At 39.6% G+C, this 17,868-nt stretch overlaps 1 protein-coding gene across 1 annotated transcript in view; it reads left to right on the top strand.

Annotated features, from left to right (window-relative positions):
* Positions 1-17,868, top strand: part of samtor (S-adenosylmethionine sensor upstream of mTORC1) — a 125,881-nt gene that overhangs the window by 82,727 nt on the left and 25,286 nt on the right. The window contains exon 4 of the mRNA XM_078568081.1: positions 12,799-12,913. Coding sequence (XP_078424207.1) covers positions 12,799-12,913 — 115 coding nt within the window. The remainder of the gene's footprint in view (positions 1-12,798; positions 12,914-17,868) is intronic.

Below are 17,868 nucleotides of genomic sequence, written 5' to 3' on the forward strand. Positions count from 1 at the left end.
TGCCCACATCCCATGCAAGAATAAAATAAAATTAGGTTTTCATGATCAGAGGGGTTGTTGCACACTAATTATGACTTTGTGAACCATTAACCTTTTACATTACATTCAACAAAACAACTTGTTCAAGAGTTTGAAGCAAGCCTGACATAGGGCTGAATTCTCGCCCTGTCGGAGGGGTTGTGCGGGGGCGGACGGGAGTGAGCGCGAACCCAATTGGCGCCCCCATTTGGGTTGGTGCCACCATTTTTCGTGGGTAGGCCAATTAAGGCCCGCCCAGCGTGACACTCGCCCAGAAGTGATAAGCGCTCCCTGTGCGGGCAGGGGGGAGATTCCCTGAGTTTGGGCCATGAGCACAGAAATCTCCCTGAGGCACCTCTGTGCCTCGGGGCGATTTGTTTAACTTTTAAACATCTGAATAAAGTAATTAAAAACTTTTAAAATATGGCCCCTCATGTGACAGTGTCACATGAGCTGGTACATGTCAATGGATTTTTAAAATAATTTTTATTGAATTTTTTAACGCTTCATGAAACCTCATCCCGCCCGTGGATGAGGTTCCATGAAAATTGTGAAGGCCGCCTGGGCTCTTCGCCTGACCGCCAACCTTAAGGTTGGACGGGCAGCTCATTTAATTATATCAGTTAGTTTTTAACAGGTCTTAATAGGCCTTTGACAGTTCGGCACTCGGCTGTGCGCTCGCCGAACTGAAACGCGCAGTGACGTCGGGACGCCTGCCCGACATCACCACGCGTCAGTTTAACTGTAAATGTGTGAATACCAGAAGTTTGTGTCTGTTTCATTGAGTAAAGACAATGAATGTTGACAGTTTCACTGTCATTACAACCACAAAAACCAGACCATTGTTTCCCCAGAAATAAGTTAACTGCCTTGGGCAGAGAGGCAATTGTTTTTTTTAAAGGTCTTTTTTTAAAAAAAATTACAAATAATTGTGAAAATACCAATATCCTCCATTTGCAGTTTCTTGTTCTATTTAACCTGAATACTGGCAATATTATCAGATATGATTCAAAAAAGCCACTGAACGCAATGATAAGAGGGAACTGAAGGGATAATTTAGCTGGATGCAGTGATTCAGCATATGCCATGTGTGTAAATTCAATTCCATTGCCATATAGGGCTGAGTAAACTCCAAGCACAGTAACACCTCCAAGGCCGTGCACACTAAGGTATCCAGCAGTCATTGTTTAAATATTCATAGGAACAAGAAAGATTGAGATTGACTGAATTAAAGTCTTGATCACAATTCTTTGCAATCAGTTAATTTTTGAGAGGTTTTAATGCTGACTCTCCATTTTCTCAGACTAGTGCAAAATTCTACCTCTCTTTTAACTTTGAAATATTGAACCAGTACTTTGCAGAAAGGATTGCATTTGTACAGCATTTATAATTAGGTATCTCATTTATAATTAGATATAATTCATAATTAAATATCAGCATTTTGGTGGTGGTGATCATAATTCAGTTAGTTTTAAAATAATTATTGAAAAGGACAAAGAACAGGAGTTCTAAATTGGGGCAAGGCCGGTTTTACTAAGCTGAGGAGTGATTTAGCAAAAGTGGACTGGAAAGAGCTACTTTAAGGTAAATCAGCGTCAGAGCAGAGGGAGGCATTCAAAGAGCAGTTTCAAGGTGTAAAAGGATAAACATGTTCCTGCAAAGAAAAGGGGTTGGACGGCCAAATCTAGAGCCTCTTGGATGTCAAGGAGCTTACAGAGTAGGACGAAGCAGAAAAGGAAAGCTTATGTCAAACACTGAGAACTCAATACTGCAGAAAGCTGACAGGACTATAGAATTGGAGAGGTGAAAATCAAAAAGGAAATTAAGGAAGCAAAGAGAGAGCGTGAAAGAATATTGGCAAGCAAAATCAAGGAGAACCCAAAGATGTCTTATCAATACATTAAGCGTAAGAGGATAACTAAGGAAAAAGGAGGACCTGTAAAAGACCAAAACGGTTACCTATATGTAGAGGCAGAGGATGTGGGTATGGTTCTTAATGAATACTTTGCGTCTGTCTTCACAAAAGAAGGGGACATTGCAGTTATGGAGGAGGAGTGTGAGGTATTGGATGTGATAAACATAGAGGAAGTATTAAGGGGATTAGCATCCTTGAAAGTGGATAAATCACCAAGGTTGGCTGAAATGTACCCCAGGCTGTTAAAAGAAGCTAAGGAGGAAATTACAATGGGTCTGACCACTATTTTCCAATCCTCTTTAGATGCAGGGTGGTGCTGGAGGATTGGAGGTCTGCTACCGTTGTACCTTTGTTCAAAAAGGGAGTGAGGGACAGACCGAATAATCACAGGCCAGTCAATCTGACCTCAGTAGGGGGCAATTATTGGAATCAATTCTGAGGGACAGGGTGAAAGGTACAGATTAATAGACAGTCAACATGGATTTGTTACGGGAAGATTGTGTCTGATTAATTTGATTGAACTTTTTGAGGAAGTAACCAGGAGGGTTGATGTGGTCTACATGGATTATAGAAAGTCTATTGACAAGGCTGTACAAGGCAGACTGATTATTAAAAAAAAATAAAAGCCCATGGGAAATATAGCAAGCTGGATACAAAATTGGCTCGTGGCAGGAAACAGGTAATTGTTGATGGGTGCTTTTGCGACTGGAAGGCTGATTCCAGTGGGGTTCCACAGGGCTCAACACTAGGCCCCCTGATTTTTGTGGTATATATTAATGATTTGAATGTAAATGTAGGGGAATGATCAAGAAGTTTGCAGACAACACAAAAATTGGCTGTGCGATTGATAGCAAGGAGGATTGCTGTGGACTGCAGGAAAATATCAATGGACTGGTCAGGTGGGAAGAAAAGTGGCAAATGGAATTCAACCCAGAGAAGTGTGAGGTGATGCATTTGGGGAGGTCAAACAAGGCAAAGAATTACACAATAAATAGGAGGATGCTGAGAGGTGTAGAGGGACCTTGGAGTGAATGTCCACAGATCCCTGAAGGTAGCAGGACAAGTTGATAAGATGGTTAAGGTATATGGAATCCTTTCATTTATTAGCCGAGGCATAGAGTATAAGAGAAGGGAGGTTGTGCTGGAACTATATAAAATATTAGTTAGGCCACAACTTAAGTACTGTGTGCAGTTCTGGTCACATTACAGAAAGGATATAATTAAATTAGAGAGAGCACAGAGGAGATTTATGAGGATGTTGCCAGGATTGGAAAATTGCAGCAATGAGGAAAGATTGGATAGGCTGGGGTTGTTCTCCTTGGAACAGTGGAGGCTCAGGGGGAGCTTTGATTGCAATGTACAAAATTGTGAGGCCCTTGGGTAGAGTGGATGAGAACAGCTTGTGTACTTTAGCAGAGAGGTCAGTGATTAGGGGCATAGATTTAAAATGATTGGTAGAAAGATTAAGAGGGGAGATGAAAAAATTTTTCACCTAGTGTTGTAAGGGTCTGGAACTCAGTGCCTGAAAGGGTAGCAGAGGCAGAAACCCTCAACTCATTTGAAAGGCGTCTGGATATGCAACTCAACCTGCAGGGCTATGGACCCAATGCTGGAAGGTGGGATTAGACTGGTTGGCTCACTTTTCGGCCAGCACTGACACGATGAACCAATTGGTCTCTTTCTGTGATATAAACTTCCTATGATTAGTAGCTATTCAGTGATCCCAATAAAAGATAGCTACATAATTTTTCAGTTTTACCTTCAGCAGGCCCATTCTTTCAATATATATTTACAACTCCTCGTTTTCATCTTTGCAGTTCAATTTTTGTTCATTATATTATAGTAATACATCAAATCCTTTAAGTTCCAGTGCAGCCTTCTGCCTTCTAAGACTGTGGTTTGCACCATTGTGGCCAGCTCTATGTTAAGCATTGCCTGGTGTGGCTCTGGAGCCCCACCCTGGCATGGCAGCCTGCAGAGGAAGACAGTGGGCTGAGAAGGTGTACAACTCGCTGGTCTCTGTTTTCTCTGGCACTCCTGTCAGCCAGCTGAGTTTTTCATTTCAGCATCCCTCTTCCAATGTCCTCTAGAGCTCACAACCATCAACTACTGTCTCCCAGTTGTCAGTGTCAATGTCCACCATCTTCATATCTCACTTGCAGGCATCCTTGTACCTGAAGAATGGATGTACAGGAAGTTGTGACCAAGTAGCCAGTTCACCATACAGAAGATCTTTGGGTATAAAGCTATCATCCATCCGATGAATGTAGCCAAGCCAGCGTAGATGTCATTGGCTTAGCAAATGAGTGGATGCTGATGGAATTAACATGCTTGAGGACCTCTGAGTTGGATACCTTGTCCTGCCAAGAGATGCAGAGGATATGTCTGAGACAACAAAGGTGGAAACTGTTCAGCCTTTTTTCCTGCTGAGCATATGTTGTCCAGGTTTCATCACTGCAGGAGAGTGTGATGAGGGCACAGGCTTGGTGGACTGGTATTTTGGTGTTCTCAGTCAGTTCCTGTTGTTCCACACTGTCTCACTCAGTTTTGAATTAACAGTTGCAGCTTTTGTGATACGTGTGTCGATTTCAGCATCAAATAGCAGATTGCTGTAGATTCAGTTTTAAGTATATAACATTCGCAAAGCATTGACGCTTTGCTGGTTTTAAGATGCTAAGTAAGTTGCAAAAGAGGAACTTGAATGTGTTTAATGCTGTCCACGATCTCAGGATGTCCAAACATGCTTCAGAACTTTCGAAGAACAGTCAGTGTTGTTTTGTAGGCAAATACAGCAGACAATTTGTGCACAGTTACTCTCCCAAACAGCAATGAAATGAAGGACCAACAAATCTATTTTGGTGATGTTGCTGGAGGAAATGAGGAGTTGCTGTTCTTTGAGAGAGTGCAACATGATATTTTGCTTCAGTAGGACCTTGGTTTAACATCTCATCATCTCCTTTGCACTGCACTGCAGTATCAACCTAAACTATGTGCTAATGCCCTGGTGTGGGACTCAACCCACAATTTTCTCTGACCCAGAGCAGTGAATGCTAACGCTGAACTGCACTGACTATGAACTGATGAGAGGTTAATGGAAGTACATTATAGTTACTTAATACAGCCTTAAAAGGAGCACAGTTGGCGAGCACGATATAAAAGATTTTAAATTACGCTGTGGTGGTGCATTTCTGTTCAGAACCTGCATTGCATGATTAATGAAAGTGCTGTAGTTTCTAAAGAAGATAGAACAAGAAAATTATATGCTCATTTCAATTGAGAACATTCTGAAGTATCCATCTTACCAATAGCATTGTCAAAAATTCAGGCACTTTTAAAATGTTGATGATTCCGTCATTATCTTCAGAAAGTACTGAGTATAGTGTTTTACTAGCTTGTCCTGGACTAACAAAAGGATACTTACTTTGTTAAATGCAGATTGTCACTGGAAGACATAATTAATATGGTGAGAGCAATAGGTTAATTTTGCTCCCCAAGGCTCATCTTTCTACCCTTTATTCTGTTAATTAGTCTTAAACACAATTTTCTGGAATATTGCACTGTATTGTACATATTTGTTATATTAAAATTTACATGCACCTGTTTGCTATAATTATTGCTGAAATATGAGAAATTGAAATGTATTATTCAATTAATCAAGCATGTCAAATAAAGACTTCTAAGTAGTGTTGCTCTTCAGTGACAGCTGTTTCCACAACTTTGTCACGTACTGTAGTTTGTAGCTGGCTGTAATTATCCAATTTTTTTGTATCGGTTTGGTACCCTCGCTAACATATTTCACAGGTAATTATCTTGTTTTTCTGGCTCATTGATATTACAAGTAGCTTAAAATTCACACCGATTTTCCATCCGTTTACTGCACAGTACATTATAGTTATCAACCTGTTCTACAAAGTTGGAAATGTACTAATTTGTTCAGAATTTACAAAATTGGCTTTAACTTCAATGTGCATTTTTAATTTGTCTCCATAATGTAATTTCTTGGTTTAGAAGCAGATTATTATCACTTTAGAAATGCAAAATACAGAACTTTGTAACTTGATGCATAAATTATCTACTTTAAACATTGTGCAGCAGAAATGTATGCTTCAGTTATAGAAGGAATGAAATCATTGTAGGGGCAGAGGAGTACTCGCCTCCAAAATGGCATGTAGCTATGACAAACTGAAGATTATCACAATTGCTTTTGATAAGAATTGTAGCTACAGGATACTATTGTAAACAAAGAATATTTGCTGTCAGAAAATTCATGCCTGTATAAAGGAAAGGCTTAGGAACATAGGACTTAGGAGCAGGCCATTCAGCCTTTCGAGCCTGTCCGGCCATTTGATAAGATCATGTCTGATCTAGTTGTGGTTTCAACTCCACTTTCCTGTCTGCCCCTCATAACCCTTGGCTCTCTTGCCTATTAAAAATCCACCTAACTTAGCCTTGAATAAACTCAATGACCCACCCTCTACTGCTTTGTGGGGAAGAAAATTCCACAGACTAATGACTTCTGAGAAAAAAATTTCTCCTCATCTCCATCTTATTCTTAAACTGTGTGCCCTAGTTCTAGTCTCTCCCACAAAAGGAACTATTGTCCCAGTATCCACCCTATCAAGTCCCCTTGGGATCTTATATGTTTCAATGAGATTTAATAAGCTTCATTGTATTGTAATACAAATTTTAAGGTAGTTGCTTGGTAGTGCAGAGCTTGAATATTGTTTTTTTAAAAAATGACACGTCAAAGTTTTTCATCTTTCACTCATCAGGGCAGACGCAAGAATGCCTAATTTCAAAGGGAGTAACGGCTTAACTGCAGGTAATATTTGAACAGCAATTGAAGGTACTTAACAGACCCACCAAATCTCACTCATTAAGATTAGTGGTGTCTCAATAGAATTAGTGGTCATTCATTTTGATTTACAAAATGACCCCAGTTTAATTTTTAAAAATTACCATAGGTCCATATGTCTCATTGAGTTTGCAATCTGAGCCTTTCATGCTGATTGTGAATACTATTCCCAATGGCGCTCTACTAATGACTCTAAAGCTCCTCTGCCCTTAATTAATAAATTGCATCTTGTATTCACCAAAATATTATACCACCTACATATTGCCAGTTTGTTTTTTTTAAAAACTTGCCAATTTCTTACAATTAGGAACATAGGAACAAGAGTAGGGCATTCAGCCTCTTGAGTTAGTACTGCTATTCAGCCAGATTATGACTGATATATTTCCTAACTCCATCCACCCCCTGGCTCCATATCCTTACCTTTGCTAGCAAAAATCTATTAATCTCTGATTCGAATACATGTACATTACTGCCTAACCAAGCCAATAATTTGCCTTTAATTCCATGAATTTTAATTTTAGCTACCAGTCTCTTATCTAGGCTCTCATCAAATGCCCACTAGAAGTCCATATAAATATTCAGCTCTACACCACTCTAGTTACTACCTCAAAAAGTTCACTTAGGTTCATTAGACATGATCTGTCCTTTACAAATCCATGTTGGTGCTCTAATCAGCACAAATTTCTCTTAAGTGCTCGGTCACTCTGTCCTTAATTAGAGACTCCAACAGTTTTCCTATTACAGATGTTAGACTAACAAGTCTATAATTTTCTAGCTTCTTTCTCTTGCCTTTCTTAAATAATGGGGTTACATATTTCAGTTACACTTTATAATATCGATTTCGGAAGCACATAATTAAGCTTTTGGTGTACAGAATTTCCCATGGGAACTGAAAATTAGATATATGCACACATTTTAGACTGAAAAGTTAGCGAATATTTAATGATGGGAGGAAAGCAACATTCTACCAGCAAAATTGGAATTGTATAAATTAATTCAGTATGTCTCCAAATATTTTCAAGAAATCACTTTGTATATTGTAAACATGCATTACTCCATAATTGGTTATAAAAGTATTGTGCCATTTAAAGATTTTGGATAACAATCAAACAATCTTTTAAGGCATTGCACAAAAAGAACTGAGATCAAGTGTAAATACATGTTTGACTAATTTTTTTGAGCAAGTAACAAGCAATGTGGATACAGGGGAACCTGTACTTAGATTTCTGGAAGGCATTTGACTAAGTGCCACATCAAAGGTTGCTACGCAAAATAAGAGCTTGTGGTATAGGGGGTAACATATTAGCATGGATTGAGGATTAGCTAGCTAACAGGAAGCAGAGAGTAGGGATAAATGGGTCTTTCTTGGGTGGCAAGATGTGACGAGTGGAGTGCCACAGGAATCAGTGCTGGGGCCTCAGTTATTTACAATTTATATCAGTGACATGGATGAAGGGACCAAATGTATTGTTGCTAAATTTGCTGATGACACAAAGATAGGTAGGAAAGTAATTTGTGAAGAGGCCTTAAGAAATCTGCAAAGAGACATAGATAGGATAAGTGAGAGGGCAAAAATTTGGCAGATGGAGTATAATGTGGGAAAATGTGAAATTGTCCACTTTGGCAGGAAGAACAGAAAAGCAGTATATTACTTAAATGGAGAGAGATTGCAGAACTCTGAGGTACGGTGGGATCTGGGTGTCCTAGTACATGAATCAGGAAAAGTTAGTTACAGCAAGTGATTAGGAAGGCAAATGGAATGTTGTTTATTGCAAAGGGAATGGAATATAAAAGTAGGTAAGTTTTGCTACTGTTGTACAGGGTTTTGGTGAGACCACATCTGGAGTACTGTGTACAGTTTTAATCTCTTTATGCAAGAAAGAAGCAGTTCAGAGAAAATTCACTCGATTGATAACCCCCCCCATCCCAGTTATCTTACCAAAAAAGATTGGATAGACTGGGCTTGTTTCCATTGGAGTTTTGAAGAATGAGAGGTGATCTTATTGAAACATATAAGATCCTGAGGGGACTTGACAGGGCGGATGCTGAAAGGATGTGAGAGACACTAGAACTAGGGGACACAGTTTAAAGATAAGGGCTCTTCCATTTAAGATGGAGATGAGAAGAAATTTTTTCTCTGAGGATTATGAATCTTTGTAACTCTCTTGCCCAGAGAGTGGTGGAGGCATGATCAATGAATATTTTTAAAGCAGAGGTAAATAAATTCTTGACTAACAAGGGAGTCAAAGGTTATCGGGGGTAAGCAAAATGTGGAGTTGAGGCCACAGTCAGATCACCAATATTCTTATTGAATGGCAGAGCAGGCTTGAGGGGCCGAATGGCCTTCTCATGCTCCTAATTCATATGTTCGTATGTATTGTAGAACAAGTCCTGCATATGAATGTATGTCGCGTCTAGCAAGCGTAAATGAGTCACATTACAAGCTTGACTGATTATCATACATTGGTTATTTGTATAGCTATTTGAAGAAGGATGTGACGACTTTAGCCAGGGTGCAGGAAAAATTCATAAGAACGGTTCCAGGGATGAGGAACTTCAGTTATGCAGATAGATTACAGAAGCTAGGTCTGTTCTCCTTCAAGAGAAGGTTGAGAGGAGATTTAATAGAGGTATTCAAAATCATGAGCAGTCTGGATGGGGTAGATAGGTAGAAACTGTTCCCATTGGTGGAGGGATCAAGAACCAGAGGACACCGATTTAAGGTGAGGACACCGATTTAAGGTGAGGACACCGATTTAAGGTGAGGACACCGATTTAAGGTGATTGGCAAAAGAAGCAATGGCGACATGAGGAAAAACTCTTCTTTGCAGCAAGTGGTTAGGATCTGAAATGCACTGCCTAGGATTTTGGTGGAGGCAGATTCAATTGTAGCTTTCAAAAGAGAATTGGATCGTTATCTGCGAAGTAGATTTTTGCATGGCTAAAGGGAAAAGGTAGGGAGTTTAACTCTTACACAAATACAATGGGCTGAATGGCCTCCTTCTGTGCTGTAACCATTCTATGAATCCATAGTTTTCAGTTGAATCAGGATTTGAAGGCTTGGGATAATTGGATCAAAGTGTGCAGATACAATTTGCTCCCAATTTTAACATCATATACTCCACCCTTTTCGTATTTCTATAATAAATTCCCATCTTTATATTCATAATTGAAACTGTCGATGTAAATTTCCCGTAATGCACTTACACCCTCCTGAAAGTGGCGACATTGCACAGAATCAAGTTATAACATGAGAAGCTTATATAGGCCATTTCTGTTATTTATATGGATGTAAGAATTTATCATGGAACGAATGATGAGCAGTATGCAGATGTAAGATTTATATATTCTATGTGCACAGTACATAAAGTTATGGAGTCAACTGATATCATAAGATCTGTAGCATTCTTTCAGAATGGCTTGCCATTTTGACAAAATAAGTACTTAAAGAAAAGCATTTGTTTTTCATTGTAGAAAACATAAATGTACCAAAACTTCTCCTGCATTAATAAAACAACACAAAACCAAAACACAAACAGATTGTGCATTAACATTTGATTTACTGGATTAGCAATAAGAATTTGAACAGTTATCCAAAATCATTAAACAGTACAATTCTATCATCAATTATTTTTGCCATGAAACTTGCCAAAACAGCTCTTATCATTTCCATAATAGATTGACATCATTACTTCCTTATTTTACATTTTGCTCGGAAAATGTTTTTAATTTTCTCCATTCGCAGACTTGAGTGCTGACATTCATTAATTCAACTCATCATTTATTTCTTTGCTTTTTGTCAAATTAGACAGAGCTAACCTAGTTAAATATTGTATTTATGATGGTAATTCTAACTGTATTGGCATTTATTTACACATCTTGGGATCAGATTGGAATGATTTTTACATTCACCAAAATAATTAGTCATGTATAGAGCTCTATAAGGGAGTTTGCGTTTCTTAAAGCTGCTAAAACCTGTGGTTTTAATATTTTTTCATACTGGTGACAGTGGCACCAATTTTGACTTTGGGGACAGGGAAAAAAATTCCCTACTTTTTGCTGTGCAATAGTTTTAGATGTTTTCTAACATGTTTCAAAGGTTTGATGGTTTAAACTTTTCCACACAATTTTGGTTTTGTTATTTCCTTTGTCTGCTTAGTCAGTATATATTTTAGACAGATTTGTTCCAGTTGAAACAAAAACAGAAAATGGTGGAAAAACTCAGCGGGTCTAACAGCATCTATGGAGAGAAAAACAGAGTTAACGTTTCAAGTCCTTATGACTCTTCAGATGCTTCTCCAGCTCTGAAGAAGAGTCACACTGACTCGAAACGTTAACTCTGTTTTTCTCTCCACAGATACTGTTAGACCTGCTGAGTTTTTCCACCATTTTCTTTTTTTATTTGATTTCCAGCATCCACAATATTTTACTTTCTGCCAGACCTGCTGAGTTTTTCTAGGTATTTTTGTTTTGGATTTCCAGCATCCGCAGTTTTTTGCTTTTATTTTACTTTCATCTCGGTTCCAGTTGACTTGTCTCCTCTCAGTGTCAGTTCTCATTTTAAAGATTTATTTTAAATGTCATCAATAGATACAAAAACGATTGTGAAGCTTCTATATGTACATAAAAAGGAAGAGATTAACGATAGTAAACTTATATCCCTTAGAGGCAGAGATGAGAAAAATTATAAGGGGAAACGAGGAAATGGCAAGACATTAAACTAATATTTTGTATGTCTTTGTGGTTACGGGGAGAAGGCGGGAGAATGGGGCTGAGAAACTTATCAGCCATGATTGAATGACGGAGCAGACTCGATGGGCCGAATGGCCTAATTTCTGCTCCTATGTCTTATGGTCTTATGGTGGAAGCCACAAAAAACACTCCTAATATAATGGCAAATCAAGGGTTTCATAAAAATGAGGAACTTGGAGATATTATTGTTCATGAGGAAATAGATCTGGAGGACAAATTCCCTGGATCTAATGGCCTGCATCCTAGTCCTGTGGAGGTAGCTACGGTGATAGTGGATGCATTAGATTTTCATCTTCCAGACTTTAGATTCTAGGACAGTCCCCATGAATTGGAAGGTAGCAAATGTGACTCCACTATTCAAGAAAGGAGGGAGAAAAAACATGGCATTTTAGGCCAATTAGACTGAAATCAATAGTAGGGAAAATTCTGGAATCTATTATTAGGGATGTGGTAACAGAGCACTTAGAGAATCGGAATATAATTGGACAGTGTCAACGTGGATTTATGAGAGGAAAGGCATGTTTGACAAATCTGTCGGAGTACTGCAATTGTACAGGACTTAGAGTACTGTGTGCGGTCCGCTTTACCAAAGAAGGATCCACTGCCCTAGAGGGAGCGCAATAAGGGTTCATTAGACTGATTCCTGGGATGAGGGGATTGTTTAATGAGGAGTGATTGAGTAGAAAAGGCCTGTATCCTGAGAATCTAGAAGAATGAGCGGTGATGCCTCTATGGCATCATCTCATATAAAATTCTTAAGGGACTTGATATGGTAGATGCCTATTCAATTTTCCACTCCGTACTGCATCCAAGGGATCAAGTATACTTAAGTTCAGTAACAGGAAGATGTGTTTTCTGCAGGTCTGAGTTTTAAGCTGATTTGGTCTGTCTCAGTGAATGCAAACAGTTGGTTAAATTTTAATGTTTTCTCAGCAAAGCATTTGTTATTTGTACCTTTGCCTACCCCAGTTGCTCTGTAAACTTTTATATTGAGCCACGTAGGCCAAGATGTCAGTTCCCACCTTATGCTGCGTTAGCTGAGGTGACGATGGAAGGGCTGTATTTGGTTACAATTCCTATTAGCTTGAAAAAGCAAAGATCAAACTAGGGTTTTCATGTCTCATTGGTAGCCTGTGTTCCCTGCTTGAGATTGTCCTCACTAGACATCCATTTTTGTGTGACTTGATGTATGCTACAAAATCATGACATGGAGACTTAATATCTTTAATCATTTGACTTTGTCCACTTTCTTTTCCAGGTTAATATCTTTTTCAGGAAAGATCAGACTACTGGATGTTGGAAGCTGCTTTAACCCATTTTTGAAGTTTGATGAATTTCTAGCAGTTGGCATTGACATTGTGCCTGCAGTGGAGGTACGTTATATAATTATACATTTACATAGTATTTTAGAAATGAGCTTGGATTAGACACCATTCGGAACAACCATTCGGAAGACCAGGACCCAATTGGAGAGAGCCAGCATGTGTTCAGTAGGTAGGGAGTGCGTTTAACCAACTGGCTGGATTTTTCTGAAGAGCAAGATCTGATTGATGGGGATAAGGCAGTGGATGTTAATTAGCTAGATTTCAGAAAGAAATTTGACCCTGACCCAAATAACCGGCTAATTCACGACAAGAGTGCACAGGGGATAATGGTAAAGCATTAAGTTAGATTGATGGCCGTAAAGTATACACCAAAGAGTGATGGTGTGTGGATAATTTTCAAAATGAAAACCTGCTGACAGTAGAATTCCACAGAGATTAGAGTTGGGGTTATTGTTATTTATACATTTTAGGAATTTCTTTAAGGATAGGATATTATGCAAAATATTTAAATTAGTGGATGAGACCAAATTGGGTGCAGTGGCAAATTATGATACTTAATCAAATACAATAATCTAAATGACAGGTTAAATCAGTGAGCAATGGATTTGAATGGAATTCAACAGATGTAAAGGTAAAGTATGTACTCTTGGTTGAGTTTCTAGGCACAAATTGCACAAAATTGTGATAGTTTTCTGAACTGTTTCCACTCGAGCTCATTTGCATGTTGCTGAACACCAGATCTTCCATAAACCAGCATAATTGGGTGGCATTTTATGACACAATTTTTTGTATGAAAAATATAAATTGATATGTTTAAGAGCGGTAACCTGGTACAATTTTATTGATGCAATCGAAAATAGGTTTACCACAATATATAAGTGTGAGTAAGCTGATTTTAAAAAACTGAAAATAACTTTAATAAACTATATAAACCATTTTAGTATTTTCATTGGCGTACGGTAGTCAGTTTCTTAGTAAATTAACTTTTAAAAAATATTTTAAAACTTAAAAGTGCCGATTAACATCCTTGTGCTGAGAAAGCTTATTTTTTAAGATCCTCCTCAAAGACCCATGAACAGGCGCAATTCGCGGAAAATCGGCATGGTGATTCATTCAGTCTGGGGATGTGCCAGCTTTGTGGGCAGTACCATCTACAAGCGCAATGTTTTTTAAACTAGTGAAAAAGATTGCAGAAATTCAGTTTGTGTTAGATGTAATTTGCACTTGAAGTTCCTCGATCCTTTGCACTGATTTAAAGATATCAAATGCACACTCTAGCATAAATTCTTTCTTTTTTTTTGCATTTCCTTGTTTCTTGAATCCTGATGCTTTGGTATTAGAGGTCAGAGAATAGTTAACCTCTCAAAGGTCCCTATGGCTGCCCATTGACCATTTTCAGGTGTTTCCTTCCAGGTCAAATCCTCTCCTCAGATAAAGATGCAGGTTTGCCACCCTAGCTTTGAAACCTTCTGTTTGGTGTGACTTGTATAAGTATGATGGATCCCTAATGCTGCCCTCTGTAGTGAAACAAAAACCAAAGCCAAACAGGGTCTTCCATTTTGAAGGCTTTCAGTGAAAAGTTGAACAACTTAGCTCTACATTTTCCTTCAGTTTTTTCCCCTCAGTCCTGTGGTTACTGACCATAGATGCATAGATGTCAACGGCCATATATGCAAAGAATTGGCAGACGGTTAGTAGGATGGTGAGGAGAAATATTTTCATGGTGAACTTCTGAAACTCACTGTCTGAAAAGATGCTCGAGGCAGAATCAAATTTTTAAAAATACTGGATATGCACTTAAAGTGCTGTAACCTTTTTATCAAGAGCTAGAAAGTTAGGTTAGGTTTTTTTTTTAACTGGTAGAAACATGAAGGGCTGAATGGCCTTCCTCTGTGCCTTAAATATTCAATGGGCAGAATTTTCTGCCTGGCGGGCGGGTGGGCCTGACCCAATCTCCGGCGGGCGGGGAGCTGATCGCTGCCGGGGAAGCGGGCCCCACCGCCATTTTACGTGGGCAGGCCAATTAAGGCCCGACTAGCGTGACGTCTGCCAAGAAGCGCTATGCACTTGCTGTGCGGGCAGGGGGGATTCCCCAAAAGCGAGAGTGCGCTCTTTCGCGCATGGGCATGAAAGAGCGCACATCCCCCTGAGGCAAAGTGCTGCCTCAGGGAGACCACTGACAGTTTTAAAAACATTAAAAATAGAAAAAAAAAATCCTTAACATGTCCCCCTCATGACAATGTCACATGAGATGGGACATGTTCATAAATTACATTAAAACTTTATTAAACTTTTTAAATCCCTACATGAAACCTCAACCTGCCGGTGGATGAGGTTTCATGTTTTTTCTAATTCCCGCTGGGGTTCCTGGCCTGCCCGCCAACCTTAAGGTTGGATGGGCACGTCCTTTAATTGTTTCAATGATCCTGTCAATGGCCTCAATTGGCTATTGACAGGTCGGCAGGTGCACAGCTGATTTTGCTGTGCCCCAGCCTTCCTGAAAATTTAAATGACACAGGATGATGTCGGGGGTTCCGCCCAACGTCATCCCATGTCATTTTACACGTCAGCAAGCGGGCCCTGCCCCCTGCTCACCAATGGCAAAATTAAACAACTCACTGGAGGAGGAGGCTCAACAAATATCCTCATCCTCAATGATGGGGGAGCTCATCACATCAGTGCAAAAGATAAGGCTGAAACATTCGCAACAATCTTCAGCCAGAAGTGCCGAGTGGTTGGAACCACTGCTATCCTCAGTCTCTTTCAATGATTCTGTTACCATGGTTATATAGTCCACTTAAGGTCTTAGGTAACTTTATTATTATAAACAGTGACCAAATAACATGTCCTAGACCCTCAAGACATAGATGTGTGACCTTCCCATTCCTTCAGCCCCTCAGCCTTGCCTTAGGCTTACTTCCCTATTCCTATCCCTATTCAGCAGAACAAAACTTTTTCACCTCACTGTGTGCTGATCCCACAAATGGCTTAAGGCTTTGAGTTCCGCAAGTAGATGAACCTGCATTCCCAAATGTCCACAGGCAATACATTCCAGAAGGGATTTTAGGATAGCAACTAGAAGTTAAAAAGTAGTTGTTGGTCCTCTCCCTATCTCAGGGACACTGATACTGAATGTAGTATCTGCCTGCCACCTTGGCTGAGATTAACTAACTTGAGGCAGATTCTGAGTTAAATCTAGGACATTCTGATATGCAAGTTTTGCTTACATAGTTTTATAAACTGAACCTTTGAATCAATTTATTGCTTTAAGCCTTAGAATCTCTACAACCATACTGTATTTACAATTCCTACAGAAATTCTGCCGATCACTTTGGGGTTGACATTAAAATTTGGGGAAATGTGTCCCTAACTCAGTGTATGCACCTCCCATCATTCTTAGACCAGAAGGCAGCATGGCGATGTCTTCCATTGTGGCATTTAAATCAGACTGCCACAGTGCAGCAGGGAGCCTGCTTTAAATTTAACAGCTGCTGGCTGGGTTTGCCAGGGCTCAGGAAACTCGACAACTAAATGTAGAAGTGAGCAGCTATTTCCAGCAGATAAGGCCTTGTGGGTCAGAAGGAGCAGGAGTGCTCCTGTCAGCCCCTTGAGCAAACCTTTGTCTTCCCTTCTGCAGATTACGGCCTCCCCTCATTCGCACAATCAGCCAACACATTCAATCCAGGATCTATCACACCCCATTGCCAGGTTCTGACTCCCCCACCAAGCTGCAATCTTTCCCTCCCTCCCATTCCATTGCAAGGCTCTGATGCCCTCCCACCAACCCCAGTAACACCACCACACCACCATTGCCAGGCTCTAACCTCAACCATCAAGCCTCAGTCCTTCCCTCTTGCACCCCTGTTACTGGGCTGTGACGTATGCACCCCATTACTATGCCTTGCTACCCGTGCTGCCTACCCGCTACTTATCCCATCCTGCCCCAGCTCTAGGAAATGCTGTTTCTTGCACTGATAAAATCTTGGTTAAAAATTTATCTCAAAGCAACATATTTCTAAATTAATGGCAGAAAGACACTTGTTATGTTGTCATTTGGGCTGAGAGGTTGTGAAAGTCAGGCCCCTATCTATCCAGGTCATAACAGCCAATTTCAAAAGAGTTACCTTATTATTGATCTGTATATGAGCCACAGGGAGGAATTTCCAAAATTTACCAAGAAAAGTTTGAGAAAACTTATCCAAAAAAGAACTATGCCTTCAGGTGAACCATGAATTGAGTTATCCAGCTTGTATTTTTGCACTAGGTTGATAAGTGTGTGGAAGATAGATAAGTGAAGAATTTCCGTTGCTTTCAAGCTCTTTCCATTTAATAAAGTTATCATCCTCACATCTTGAATTTGGTGCATCAAGTAACAGGAACAGGAATTTTATCCATGACAGCCTTATGAGGGTCACATGGCCTCTTTTATTTCCTGTTGCATATTGATGATTCCGGATGTAGTTGTCCTCCTCTCCCCCTCTTTTCATCCTTGCATTATTGATCTTTGCTTCAGTTTCTCAATTTAAAAAAATGTTTTAAGTGCTGTAGCAACTAACGCTCAGTTCTTTTCTATTGACAATGTGAAGAGTTAACAATGCAGATACATTGAGAAATGTTTTTTCACAACATGTAATAAATTCCCTGCACTGCACCCAAAACCAGAAAGACATTGATAGAGAAAATAGGGGCATGTGATTTCAAATTGCAAGTTAATAGCATACATTTTACAGTAGCATGCCTTTAATTTGGTGGAACCAAGATCATTAGAATCCAATGCACATATCAGCTTAGTGGTGTTTAATACTGCACACTTGGGAAAATAGCCAGCTGCAGGTGGGTGGGAACTTGCAATCCAGAATCCCTGTGCTGATGCAAAGCCAAAACTGTGAATTTAAAACACTGCTGGTGGTTGGAATGGAATTTCCACGACAGACATTTCCAACATAAGCTGCTCATCCAAACAGCAATGATTTTTTAAACAAAGTGCCCACCGTTGGAGTGTT

Source organism: Cetorhinus maximus, chromosome 22, assembly GCF_964194155.1.
Source record: "Cetorhinus maximus chromosome 22, sCetMax3.hap1.1, whole genome shotgun sequence".
Classification (NCBI taxonomy): Eukaryota; Metazoa; Chordata; class Chondrichthyes; order Lamniformes; family Cetorhinidae; genus Cetorhinus; species Cetorhinus maximus.